This window comes from Brassica oleracea, chromosome C2 (genome assembly GCF_000695525.1).
Source record: "Brassica oleracea var. oleracea cultivar TO1000 chromosome C2, BOL, whole genome shotgun sequence".
Taxonomy (NCBI): domain Eukaryota; kingdom Viridiplantae; phylum Streptophyta; class Magnoliopsida; order Brassicales; family Brassicaceae; genus Brassica; species Brassica oleracea.
In genome coordinates, this window is record NC_027749.1 from 18,075,424 (window position 1) to 18,089,899 (window position 14,476).

At 41.5% G+C, this 14,476-nt stretch overlaps 2 protein-coding genes across 2 annotated transcripts in view; both read right to left on the reverse strand.

Annotated features, from left to right (window-relative positions):
* Positions 1 to 2,334, reverse strand: part of LOC106326697 (cinnamoyl-CoA reductase 1-like) — a 7,239-nt gene extending 4,905 nt beyond the window's left edge. Inside the window, exon 1 of the transcript XR_001267304.1 lies at positions 1,939 to 2,334. The gene's annotated coding sequence lies outside the window, so the exon portion shown is untranslated. The remainder of the gene's footprint in view (positions 1 to 1,938) is intronic.
* A 407-nt stretch (positions 2,335 to 2,741) lies between these two features.
* Positions 2,742 to 4,378, reverse strand: LOC106326696 (cinnamoyl-CoA reductase 1-like). Its single transcript, XM_013764613.1, has 5 exons — positions 4,246 to 4,378; positions 3,907 to 4,076; positions 3,542 to 3,733; positions 3,108 to 3,463; positions 2,742 to 2,982 (listed from the first exon to the last, which is right to left on the reverse strand). Exons 1-5 carry the CDS (start codon positions 4,361 to 4,363, stop codon positions 2,841 to 2,843), a joined length of 978 nt encoding a protein of 325 aa, XP_013620067.1. The 5' UTR covers positions 4,364 to 4,378; the 3' UTR covers positions 2,742 to 2,840.
* Between the last annotated feature and the right edge of the window lie 10,098 nt (positions 4,379 to 14,476).

Consider the following 14,476-nt stretch of genomic DNA (forward strand, 5'->3'; position numbering starts at 1 on the left):
TCGTAATTATCTTCAAAATTTCGTATTTATCCGCGGAAACTTGACATTTATCTTTCCTTGCGAACCAGGCGTAAACCGTCATGCGGCTTACGGGCTGTTGGTGAAGAAATCGTAAGTTGGGCCTCGAGTCATGTCTTAGGTCCCATTGGGCCGTCTTCTGACTTGAAGCGTTTATTACGGCTTCTTTCGATAAAGAACGAAATTTCTACGGGTTTTACGGTAAAGTTTGATTGATGACTTAGAATGGCGGGAAACATGAAATGGGTTCGCTACGGTCTTCGGGAGATAGCATCGAAGGGTAGACGAGAATGCATGGACTGATGTCGTATCAACGTTCCGGAAGAGCTCGGCCGCTACGTAGCGACCGAACTTTGGTTCGAGCTCGGTCGCTACGTAGCGACCGAGCGGAGCACGCGTTTGGTCGCTGCGTAACGATCCTTCTCGAGCTCTTGTCCGATGATTCGCGCTTCTTCCGCAAAGGTTTTTCGTAAAGAAGTATCTATTTCGAAAAAATATTTGTAATTTTTCTACGTTTTTCTTCTTCGGGGATTTGGACGTTAACTTCGTCGTAACCGTTTTTGACCCCAACATATATGCTCCTGAATTCTCTCGAATCACAAACACCATCATTGCAAAATTACAGTTAATGACTGCTTGGAAATTAGAATATACCCTCCCGGCCAGAAACTCTATAGCTTCACGAATTGCGGTGAGTGTGACCTCGGAACACCGTTACCAATCCAATGTTGCAACAGGAGGCCCTGTTTGGCTCCATCAGGCGATAGCAGGAGAAGCCTAAACTCTGTCTTCATCATGCTACTAGTACCCACTCTACTATAGGTTACGACCTTCTTGTGGGTTCTCGCTCTATTTCCTCTGTTGCTTTTAACGTTTTTTATCCCTATTGGGTTGCTTGTTGTCTTTTAATTTGCTTGCCTTTCGCATGGTGTTTGAGCACCAATGCTATCCTTTGTACCATGGCCGTTTGGCTTATTACTTTCAATGGAAGTTATCAGTGTTAAGAAAAAGAAATGCAGAGAATAATAATCAAACGTTGCTATTATTATTTTTAATTAAGTATGTGAATTTTCATTATACAATAACTATTGATTTGCGAATCTTTTAATTCTTGTAGGACAATGAAAAATAATTACTCACAAAAGAACAATTTGCAATGAATGCAGCAGTTGTTTGAGAGAGCTAGGCCTGGGCATTTCAGGTATCGGTTCGGTTCGGTTCGGGTATTTCGGGTTTCGGATAGTTCGGATAGAGGCTAGAAGATCCATTTAGTACTTGATCTATTTTCGGTTCGGTTCGGTTCGGATAGGAAATGTAAGAACCGGAAAATATCCGGAAAAAGTTCGGTTCTCATTTGGATCCGGTTCGGGTTCGGATTGTTCGGGTAATTCGGATAATTTGGATAAAATATCGGTTATTTAAGGTAAAATATCAAATAATTAGGATGATTTAGATAAAAAAAATTGGATATTTCGGATTACTTTGGATATTTCGGATAAAACTATCCGGATAGTTTCAGATACTTTCGGGTAGTTTGGATACTTTATAATAATTTAGTTATCCTCAACTATTTTCAGATACTTTTAATAGAATTTTAAATTAAAAATATATATTTAGTGATGTTATATGTATATATAATTAATATTTTTATATATTCGGGTACCCGTTCGGTTCTCGGTTCGGTTCTGGTTCGGTTTGGTTATTTCGGATATAAAAATATAGGAATCGTTTGGATATTTGAGGGTATTGGTCCGGTTCTGGTTTCAGGTATCTCGGTTCGGTTCCGGTTCGGTTCTTCTGGTTATTTTGCCCAGGCCTAGAGAGAGCTATTACAATACTAAATTACATGAGCAGTTCTTTTATTGTATTAACAACTGGAAAAGCATGGAAGGAAGGGTGTATAAAAGGAATATCTCTTACGTATGTTTATCCCCGGCGAGAACTTAAAAGGGAGGGGTTAGAAGGAGCCTCTCTGACATGGTGGATGAAAACGACAGAGCAGAGGACAGAGGCGATGATAGCAAAGATACCAAATCCAATCATCAGAGAGAAACCAGCGACGATCAGATCCATCGCTGTCTGAATGCTTATTATCCCCATCAACTTTAGACTCCCAGCTGCGAATAGTTTTCTTACAAGTTTGAAATGGTATGGATCTTGAAAAAGAAACCAGAAGAGAGGGTTGAAACTTCAAACAGAATGTATTGCATTGCCTTGGGAACGGCGAAACTCGCATTTGCCACGTTACTTGATAACCTCGAGCTCACGACACCTCAACAATTTATTCAATTAAAATAAGAGCAAAACAAGTGCCTTCATCCAATAAGATCTAAAATGTAATAAACACGAAAAATACAAGAAAAGAATTATATAAAATAGATTAATTAAAATTCGGATAGAGATCACGACACAAAAAATTAGAATAGCAAAAACAGAAACTCTAATAAGATTGTCACTAAGTTTTCCAAATTTAAATGGAGTATTAATTTTTAAATATGGGTACAAACAACTTATTAATATTTTATTGGTATTTTGAAAAATTGGAAAACTTACTAAAGTCTCTTCTTTTAGAAAATTTGATATTAATTTTAATAATTAATTTATTAAAAATATTAATAAAAATATTGATATATACTTTTTTAAAATACAGTTTTGTGTTGAGAAGTTCGGATTAAAAAGATTGGGGATGGCACAAGACACAAGTAAATAACATAGTTTTGGGGCAATACGATTGTTTATATCTTTATTTTTAAGACAAATTACTTATTCATGTCACTGTAATAGTGAAATCAATAATAAGTACAATAAAACAACAAAGAGAATCACATAAGACATTTCTCCTTCAGACTGAAAACAGTGTCTCTAAGGCTTGTTTCTGTAGGAATGAATTCAGTTCCCAAACTCCTCACTTTCTCAACAGACACCTTGTATGTCACTAAATCAAGGTCAATGTCTTCATTGTTCCTAAAATAAAAAAATAAAAAATATTAATTGTTGATTTGTAGAATTTTAAAACATAATTGTACTTATTGAGATGTAAAAAAAAAATTGTACTGATGGAGTAAGAGTTAAAACCAAAGCAAACTCACTTATCATCACCAATGCACAAATCAGGAACGAACTCGCGCAAAACTTTCTCAATGTCTTTTAATGTCGCAATGACCGGACCATCAATGATATATCTACCATTGGCTGATGGAGTCTCAAGTGCCTTGATATGAGCTAAAGAAACATCTCTCACGTCCACAAACCTATAACTTTTGCTCATAAAAGGATCCTTACCCTTTGTAAGTTCAACAACCACGTCTACGGAGAAATTAAGAGTTGGCTGCAAGATTGGTCCAATTACAAGTCCTGGATTCATTACGATTAAGTCCATTTCATTGGCCTTGGCAAACTTACATGCTTCATCTTCGGCCAAAGTCTTCGAGAGTGCATACCATTGCTGAAAATAAATAAATAATTATTATTATAATGCGAGTTCTTATGAACTTATTGATGTGTTATAAAACTATTTAAAGACCTTTCTCTGCTCACAAAAACTTGGATCAGAGAACATGGTTTCATCTACTACGCCGTTTGGTCCAGTGGGGGACGCATGAGCAATGACGGCAGCCATGGACGATGTTAAGATGACCCTTTTGACAGAAGACATTTTGACACAAGTCTTTAGGACGTTTAAAGTACCCTTGACTGCTGGTTCGATCAGCTCAGCCTGTAAAATCAAGAGTAGTGGTTAACTCATGTAAACCAATTGGCTATATATGACTGGATTAAATCATATCATATATTTCATGCCCTCTCTAATTTCATATGGGGGTCACTAAACTGATCAAGTAAACTAGTAAGGATTATGTTGGTAAGAACAAAGTGACATCATTGACGAACCTGAGGATCCTCGGCAGTGAGCAAAACCGGTGAAGCGGTATGGAAGACAGCTTCACATCCATCGATTGCATGCTCGAAAGAGCCTTCTTCGAAAAGATTTGCTTTGAATAAGCTGAGTCTTTCTTCTGCACCATCAAGTGCGAGAAGATGTTCCGTTTTCTTTTGATCATCTGCAGAAAACACACATATTAGTCATAGTGCACTTCAAGATATATATAGCTTCTCTAGTTCTACTCTTCGTTCACTTGGGTTATGATATATATATCGTACCACCTATATGATATCTCTATCGGTATATTGTAAAAAATATTTAATTTAGATAAAGGAAGAGAAACAAACTTGGGTCACGAACGGTGGCCCTAATGGTGTAGCCACGTTGAAGCAATAGCTTAACAATCCAAGACGCTATATACCCGGAAGCTCCCGTGACGCAGACCACCTTTCCTTCGACGTTCATTTTCTTCTCTTCTAATGCAACTGTAAGGATGAGAGTTTTGGAATAGTTTTGGAATGTGAATTTATATTAGTTCTGGTCAAATACATATGAAGAAACATTTAACAGATTAGATAGTATTTACCTCTATTCAAAGTCAATATCTTACATTAATTGATTCTCTAAATATACCACAAGATTACATCTTTCTGGTATCTCATATTGTGTGTCACTTTTTGATATAATCTTCTGTATATAGCTCTTAATTATTCTTGAAATCTTGACTATTGAATTTAAAATATATCTGTGGGAATTAATATAAGGATGGGAGTGTCAGATTGTGATTTTATATTTTAGTATTTATCTCTATTCAAAGTCAATATATTACATTAATGGATTCTCTAAAAATACCACAATATTACATCTTTTGGTATCTCATATTTTGACGCTAGTTACTTTTGTAATCCTATGTATATAATAACTCTTAATTATTCTTTTTGACTTTTGAATTAAAAATAAATCATTTATGGCCATTAATATAATTGCTTTCTAATTTTTTTATGTAATATACAGAATTCATTGTTTAAGAAAACACAAACAAAATGTCGTGGCAAGGGAGAAGAAGAAAAAGAAAATTGGCAGTGACGGTTAGATGCCGTCTAGATCGTGCTTTAGCGAATGAAGAATGGCACACTTTATTCTCATGTTCTTTTACAGAGTATCTTGGAATGGTGGCATCTGATCATCGGCCAGTGGTGGCTTATCTTGAGGATAAAGTTACGAGGAGGAAAGGACAATTTCGGTTTGATAAGAGGTGGAATGGACAGGCGGGCCTCATGGAATCAATTACATGAGGTTGGATAGACTATAACGAAGGAGGAGTTGAAGAGAGAACAAATAATATAGTGAAAAAAATTAGTAATTGTCGTCATGAAATTGCTAAATGGCGGAAAGATAATCCTCCTTATGGAAAGAAAAAAAATAAACGAACTACAACAAGCTCTTGAGGAGGTACAAACAGATAATACTAGGTCTCGGGAAGATATTCTGGAGGTATCTAGGAAATTACAAGATGCATATAAGAATGAGGAAGAGTACTGGCACCAGAAAAGCCGGAACATGTGGTATGCATCTGGGGATCTTAATACAAAATTTTATCATGCTTTAACAAGGCAAAGACGGATTCGCAATAGAATTGTTGGATTACATGATGTGGATGGGAATTGGATTAGAGGGGAAAATGGTGTGGAAAAAGTGGCAATAAATTATTTTGAGTATCAATTTAGTACCACTTCCCATCGGAATTTGATAGTTTTTCTACAGAGGTTACACCGGCCATTACTCCTCAGATGAATCAACACTTGTTGAGACTAGCGACGGAGGAGGAGGTCAAAAATGCTTTGTTTATGATGCATCCAGAAAATGCGCCAGGGCCGGACGGCATGACAACTCTTTTTTCCAACACTCCTGGCATATTATAAAGAATGATTTAGTGGAGATGGTGAATAATTTTTAGGTCTCGGGAGATATGAATACACGATTAAATATTACTAACATATGTATGATTCCAAAAACAAAGAGACCTACGTGGATGACGGAATTGAGGTCAATTAGTCTATGTAATGTAGGCTATAAAATTATTTCGAAGGTTTTATGTCAGCGATTAAAAATCTATCTTCCATTGCTTATTTCAAAAACTCAATCGGCATTCGTGGCAGGAAGGTTGATCTCTGATAATATCCATATCGCTCAGGAAATGTTTCATGGATTACGGACCAATAAAGCATGTCAAGAAAAGTATATGGCAATCAAAACGGATATGAGTAAAGCGTATGATAGAGTGGAATGAGACTTTATTAAGGTCTTATTACAGAAGTTAGGATTTGACCTTCATTGGGTCAAATTAATGATGGAATGTATATCATCGGTTCAATACAAGGTTCTAATAAATGGTCAACCACGCGGTCTCATTGTTCCCCATAGGGGCTTATGGCAAGGAGATCATTTATCGCCTTATTTATTTATTTTATGTACTGAGGCTCTAATTGCAAATATAAAAAAGGCAGAGAGGGGCCAACAATTAACGGGGATGAAGGTAACGAGAGCTTGTCCGGCGATATCACATTTGCTTTTTGCGGATGATAGCCTCTTCTTTTGTAAAGCTCAAAAAGAAGAGTGTCAAATCATTTTTCGGATTTTAAAAGAGTATGAGGCAGTTTCAGGACAGTTAATTAATAAATTTTGATAAGTCTTCAATTCAATTTGGACATAAGATTGAAGAGTCTGTTAGACAAGAATTAAGGGACATCTTGGGCATTCAGAATCTTGGAAGAATGGGATCTTACCTTGGACTGCTGGAAAATATGGGGGGCTCAAAGATTCAAGTTTTTAGTTTTGTACAAGACCGGTTAAATAATAGAGTTAACGGGTGGACTTTTAGGTTTTTCACAAAATGAGGAAAGGAAGTGATTATTAAATCAGTAATTACAGCATTACCAAATCATACGATGTCATGCTATCGATTACCGTAGGCAACTGTAAAGAAGCTGACGAGTGCGGTTTCACAATTCTGGTGGAGTCCAGGGGGAAGCACTAGAGGCATGCATTGGAAATCATGGGACAAAGTATGCGTAGAAAAGGATGAAGGAGGTTTGGGATTCAAGGACATCACTGATTTTAATACGGCGATGGTTGGTAAACAATTATGGCGACTGATTGAAAAGCCCAACACTTTATTTTCTCGAGTTTTCAAAGGTTGGTATTATAGGAATGCTTCACCCTTGGAACCGATTCGTTCATAATCTCCGTCTTATGGCTGGCGGAGTATTATTTCTGCTAGATCTCTGGTAAGCAAAGGACTAATCAAATGGGTGGGATCAGGATCTTCTATCTCTGTATGGAATGATCTTTGGCTCCCAGCCACTCGCCCGAGACAAGCTAATAAAAATCAATACAACTTACATCCGGACCTTAAAGTCGAGTCTCTCATTGACTCTACCTCACGTACTTGGAATTTGGAGGCAATTCGGGTTTTGGTGGATCCCCAACACGCGAAACTTATAGAAAGCATCCCTTTGAGCATGACTCAGGGGATAGATAGAGATGGATGACACTTTACAAAAAATGGGAAATATTCGGTCAAGTCAGGATATCATGTAGAGCGGATTTATCCATATAGAGAAATACCACCTTTACTGATTGGCCCCACAGTTGACGTTTTGAAGGCTTACTGTTGGAAAATACGGTGTCCACCAAAGTTGAAACATTTTCTATGGTAATTAGTGACAGGGTGTATAGCAGTGCGGAAGAATTTACACGCAAGGGGGATTCAAGGGGATACTTGTTGTGTAAGAAGTGGAGCTCATGAGGAATCAATTAATCATGTGTTTTTTGAATGTACTCCAGCTCTCCAGGTTTGGGCTCTCTCGAAGATACCATCAAATCCAACTTTTTTTTCCAACAAGTGCCCTCTTCACAAATATGGATCATCTATTTTGGAGAGTCCTTCCGCAGATGGAGGATCACCAGTTTGCTTGGATAATTTGGTATATCTGGAAAGCTAGGAATAATAAAGTTTTCAGTAATTTGGACATGGATCCTATGAATACACTTAAATTAGCAGAAACGGAATCGACACTGTGGGCTGAAGCACAAGTATTACATGATCAGAGAATGGCTCCACAAATAAACACGATATTACCGTCAATTCCAGGAAGATAGTGCTTTCCAGATGGCTCGTGGAAAGAGGGTTCTAGTTTTTCAGGACAAGGTTGGCTCAGCACTTTGGAAGGTTTTGATGGATTGTTGGGGGCAAGGAATGTTAGGGCTAGTCTCTCGCCTCTTCATGCGGAGATGGAAGCGTTACTATGGGCAATGGAATGCATGAGGAATTTATGTCAATTTCAGGTTACGTTTGCAACAGATTGTTCTCAATTGGTGAAGATGGTTTCGAAACCAGAGGAGTTGCCAGCTTTTACAAGTTATTTGGAAGATATCAAGATCCTGAAAGAGTGCTTCACCCGATCAGAGTTTATCTATGTACCACGGACGCAAAACTCAAAGGCGGATAGTCTAGCATGCAGTGCTAGGAAGCAATCGTCTTTTGTCGTTCACATGGATGCAGATCATCCAGTTTGGTTTACAGAGTTAATATGAGTCTGTATAGTTGATGATAAAAAAAAACGAAAAAAAGAGAAAATACAAACAATAATCAAATACTATAGAAAATGTGTATTTAAAAAAAACCTTAGTAATAAAGTATACTCGCTGAAAAGATCTCCCATCAACAAGAATGTGAGTCAGCTTGGAGATCGCAGATGCGGAAAGCCGACACCAGAAGAGGTGTGTTCCATGTTTGTTCAGTTCATCAAAAACAGAACAAATGTCTGGTTCAGTTGATCAACAAAAGAACAAATGTCTGGTTGATAAGATAAGCCACTGAGCTGAGGGTTGCGAGTAAGTAGTCACTACAAGAAAACACATCATATTTTGACCACATTTCTGACCGGCTAAAATGGTTAAAAGTAATTATAATCTTATTCTGACTACTTTGTGATGACTTAGAAAAATGGTCAAAAAATGATTAGAATTTTTTAACCAAAACATATAGTCAAAAAATGCTCAGAAAATATATTATATTTTGACCATATTTCTGACCAATAGAAAATGTCAGAAATTGTTATGACCTTATTTTGACCAAGTCGTGATGAATAAGAAAACTAGTCAGAAAATGGTTAGGATTTTTTAACCAAAAAACATAGTCAAAAAGTGATCAGAAAATTATGACCACATTCTTACCATTTTCTGATGATATCTTTTATTTGACCTAGATCTCAAATCTTCTTTTCTCATTTTCATCAATCCTGTTTGCTCCTCAAACGGCACCATTAAGCCTCTTCTTCATTTTTTTTTCTACTGATTTTCTCTTAGTTTGACAGATTCCTTCACATCCCTTCTCTATTTGTCTCAATTTTTATCTTCTTTTTCTCTGCTATTCCATCACCATAACCTCTCTTTCCATCATGGCAGATCATGTTTAAGAAGAATAGTGTTGCTGCTATCATTGTCCATCTCAACCTAGCTTCAGTCATCGCTCCTCTACTCCTTGCAAGGACGTTAGATCCATATTTTGTGTTTCAGTGAATAATATTTAGTGTCATGTTGGGTATGGGTCTGACCCTCCCAAAAGGTCCACATAATGATTGTCCTGACACATGATCAAAACAGATGAGCTCGGCTCGTCGACTCGCGAGCTAGTAGTCGACTCGACTTCGGACTACTTTTAACCGGCAGAGCGAACAACCGTAAGTCTTCGGCTCGACGACTCGGTACAGCGGCCCGACGCCTCGGCCCAATCGTTGAGAAGGCCCGTTAGGTCAAGTCGATTTGGTCAACAGAAGACCGTCTATAAAAGGAAGAGGAGAGACAACGATGAAAAGATCCACAAATTACCACACACTTACTTTCGGCTATAAACTAGGGTTTTAAATCTTATTTTCGCCGACTTGTATTCTCCGGCAAATTAGCTTTCGCCGGTTCATTTCCTTGTTTTCCCCTCCTTGTAACACGATTGAGCGTTCACTTGATCTAATAAAACACGTCTTTGTCTTGACCCACCGACGAGAACTTGTCATTTGCTCTTTACTAGTTTATCGACAGTCTCGGTTCAAACAGTTGGCGCCCACCGTGGCACAGACAGAGTAGCGTCAGCAAAAGATCATGGCTCGATTTGATTCGCCGTCCGACGACGAGCCACCTACGACTGAAGGCGCTCCGACAGCAGCGGCCTTCGCAGACACCATACTCGAGATGATGGCGCAGCAAGACGCCGTCCAGAAGGCAACGAACGAGCAGCTCACCGCCATCGCCGCCATCTTGGCTCCCTTGGCCGGAAACTCAGGAGATCCGGCCTCGACGGTCCGAAAACAGCTGTTCGACACTTACCGAACAGTCGGCGCAGAAAACACGACGAACACAAACGCCGCCCAGGCTCAAACACACGGTGGCGTAGATCTCGTTACCGTCCGGGAACTCGCTGAGCTTATGCAGTCGTTCTTGGACATGAAAGACCGAATGCTTGAAGGACCTACTTCGGCGCCGTTGATTGAACGCGTCGTCACCAAAACCCTAAAAACCCCCTTTTCCCAGCGAATCACTGACGTACGGTACCGACCAGCCGAGAAAATCCGCCTTCCGACTTTTGTCGGAAAGGCAGACCCGACTGACCATATCACCGCATTCAACATCGCGATGGGTCGAACTAACTTTTCTGATGAGGAAAGAGACGCTGGCTATTGTCGGCTCTTCGTCGAGAGTCTTCAAGGACCAGCCCTTGGATGGTTCACAGGATTGGAATGAGACTCCATCAACAACTTTCACGACCTAACGTCCGCATTCCTCAAGCAGTACATCATGTTTACGAGACAAGGAGCGACCCTATCCAACCTTTGGAACCTATCTCAGGGAGCGAACCAAAGCCTCCGCGACTTCATGGAGAAGTTCAAAATTGTCGCTTCGAAGGTACATATCCCAGACAGCATCGCCGTTGACACGTTGATGAATACTCTCTACCTCAAGTCCCTGTTTCGCGAGGATCTCTACAGAAACCCCACCAAGTCGCTTCAAGATGCTATCGCGAGGTCGAACAACTTCATCCGAATGGAAGAAGACACAGCAGCGATACTCAAGAAAATGAATGCGGCCGCAAAACCGATGACTGCTCCAAAAGCTCCTGAGGCACGCCAAGAACCCCGACAGCACGCCACAGGCAGCAAATCTAATCAGCAGAAAAGCTTTGTCTATGTCGTCGAAGATAAAAACCCGCCCCCGGGATCGACTATCGTTGTGCGCGAGAAATGTTGGAACGTCTGGGAGAACGACGAGAAGCCGCAAACTTCTTCGGCGCCTTCAACTTCGAATCCTGGCACGACTGAGCCAAACCTGTGGTGCAGTTACCATAAGTCCAAGGCACACGACACAAGAAACTGCAGGCATCTGGTCGATGCCCTTTTCTCATCTTACGAAAACGGAACAGCCAACGTCGAGCTCCCCAAGCCTAGGCAAAACAACACCAAGAGCTGGAGCAAAAACAAAGAAAAGAAGGCTCAGAAAAGTCAAGACAAGGCCGGAGCCCGACCCAAACGCGCAGAGGATGACAAGCCAGAAGAGCAAGACGAAGACGAGGGCGAAGCACAAGTCGAAGAAGAGCAACCTCGTAATCGTCGACGCGTCAAAGTTATCCTCGCACGACCAAGTTCCTCCTCGGATGAAGAAGAGGAGAGCAAAGTCTGCGATTGGCACGAACGCTCCAACAAGCGACCAAGTGAAAACGGTAGACCGGAAGAGTCGAATGACTTGAGAAACAAGCTCAGGTGAAAGTCGCAGACAATCGACCGTGTGCACGACTCTAAAAACGATCTTCGTTCAATCATCGAAGAGTCCAAGGCTAAAAGAGTCAAAGACTCCATTGTTCAACCCCAGCTCAAGCCCCGAGTCTTCGACCTTCGTGATCAGCTAAACTCGAAATCAGAAGACCTCAGGATCAAGCTCAACCGGCCTAAACGTTCCGACTTACAACGAAAGTTGGAGGAAACGAAAGCCAGGAAAAGCGATAAACATGAGCCAATCATCGAAGACTCGCCTAAATACATGAGGGTCCAACTGCAAAATAGACGGATCGAGCGCGCTCCCTTCTTAAATGTAATTATGGGAGGCTCGCCACCTTGCGGCAACTCGGTTCGATCGATCAAGGACCATCGACGACAGGCAATACCCTCAAAGAAATGGCCATCGAAACCTGAGAATGATCTCTCGATCACTTTATCACCTGACGATGCCATCGACGTCCATCTACCTCATAACAACCCCCTACTCATCGAAGTAGGACTCGTAAAGTGTGACGTCGCCAAAGTTTTGTTCGATACTGGCAGTTCGGTTGATCTGATCTTTCGCGATACACTCGATAAGATGGGAGTCAACCTGCGCGATATGAAACCATCATCTCGCTTCCTTACGGGATTCAACGGAGCTTCCGAGACGATGATCAGAATAATCAAGCTTCTGGTCTACGCATGCGGAGTAACACGCATGGTCAAGTTTTCCGTTATCCGAACAAAGGCTCCATATAACGCGATCCTCGGAACCCCCTGGTTACATCCGATCAAGGCAATATCATCGACGTATCATCAGTGCGTGAAGTTTCCTGGACTGAACGATCAAATACAGACTCTTCACGGGAATCAGCAGCCCGCTCGTGACCTACTGATTGCAACAGTGAAGATGCAACAGTCGACTCCTCGCATCAACGCGATAGCAAAGCAAATTCAACCTCAAAAAGATGAGATTCTAGAAGTGACGATCTATGACTCCGACCAAAGCAAAATAGTCCTAGTCGGCGCTTTCCTCACCAACGAGATGCAACGCACGATCATCGACTTCCTGAAGCAGAACGCATCAACATTCGCTTGGACAACGTCATATATGAAGGGAATAAGTCCCGCCATAACATCCCACGAGTTGAATGTAGATCCAACCATCAAGCTTATTCGCCAAAAGAGACGCAAGCTTGGCCCTAAACGAAGCAAGGCCGTCAACGAAGAAGTCGATCGAATGCTCGCAGCTGGTTCAATCGCCGAGGTGCGATACCCGGAGTGGTTGGCTAACCCGGTCGTCGTCAAGAAGAAGAACGGAAAGTGGCGTGTCTGCGTCGAATTCACCGATCTGAACAAGGCTTGCCCCAAAGACAGTTACCCGCTTCCGCATATCGATAGATTAGTCGAATCGACTGCTGGAAACGAGCTCTTGACCTTCACGGACGCATTCTCGGGTTACAATCAGATCATGATGCACCCAGACGATCGAGAGAAGACAGTATTCATCACCGATAGAGGGACGTACTTCTACAAAGTGATGCCATTCGGTCTTAAGAATGTCGGTGCGACCTATCAACGACTCGTCAATCGAATGTTCGCCGACAAACTGGGGAACACAATGGAGGTCTACATCGACGACATGCTGGTTAAGTCACTCCGCGCGGCAGATCATCTAAATCATCTAAAAGAGTGCTTTAAAACGCTGAATGAGTACAGAATGAAACTCAACCCTGCAGAATGCACCTTCGGCGTCACTTCAGACGAGTTCTTGGGATACATTGTCACCCAGCGAGGGAAAAAGGTGAATCCTAAGCAGATCACCGCCATACTTGACCTTCCCAGCCCAAAAAACAGCAGAGAGGTTCAGCGGCTCACGGGGAGGATTGCAGCATTGAACCGCTTCATCTCGAGGTCCACGGATAAATGCCTCCCCTTTTACGAGCTACTGCGTGGAAACAAGCGTTTCGTCTGGGAGGAGAAGTGCAAAGAGGCGTTCGGACAACTCAAACAGTATCTTACGACTCCTCCCGTGCTATCGAAACCAGAAGCCGGTAATACACTCTCCTTTTAAATCGCAGTATCCTCCACCGCGGTCAGCAGCTTCCTCATCCGAGAGGATCGAGGAGAGCAAAAGCCTCTCTTCTACACGAGCAAGCGGATGACCGACCCAGAAACACGATTCCCCACCCTCGAGAAGATGGCTCTTGCAATTATCACGTCAGCGAGGAAGCTGCGTCCTTACTTCCAATCGCATACGATCGAAGTACTAACAAATCAACCGCTCTGCACAGTAATGCAAAACACCAACCAGTCCGGACGATTATCAAAGTGGGCTATCGAGCTCAGCGAGCATGACATTGTGTTCAAAAATCGAACAGCAGCAAAATCCCAAGTCCTCGTTGACTTCCTGATCGAGCTCGCACCAGAGCTAGAGCAAGACCTAATCCTACCATGCCAGAATTGGATACTTCACGTCGATGGATCGTCAACAAACAAAGGATCAGGAGCAGGAGTCCAACTGCAGTCTCCAACAGGCGAGCTAATCAGACAGTCGTTCAGTTTCGGCTTCACCGCTTCAAACAATGAAGCGGAATACGAGTCATTGATCGCAGGATTACGACTCGCTAAGGCAGTCAAGGCAAAACGCCTCAGTGCATATTGCGACTCACAACTCGTTACCAGTCAGTTTAGCGGCGACTACGAAGCTCGTAATAAATGAATGGACGTGTACCTTAAAGTCGTTCACACACTCGCTAAGGACTTTGAA

Coding starts and splice junctions, on each gene's coding strand:
- LOC106326696 (XM_013764613.1), bottom strand. CDS start 4,363: ATGAACGTCGAAGGAAAGGTGGTCTGCGTCACGGGAGCTTCCGGGTAT. Junction 3,464..3,541: donor GTTTTTGTGAGCAGAGAAAG/GTCTTTAAATAG, acceptor ATTTATTTTCAG/CAATGGTATGCACTCTCGAA. Junction 2,983..3,107: donor TTGTGCATTGGTGATGATAA/GTGAGTTTGCTT, acceptor TTTTTATTTTAG/GAACAATGAAGACATTGACC.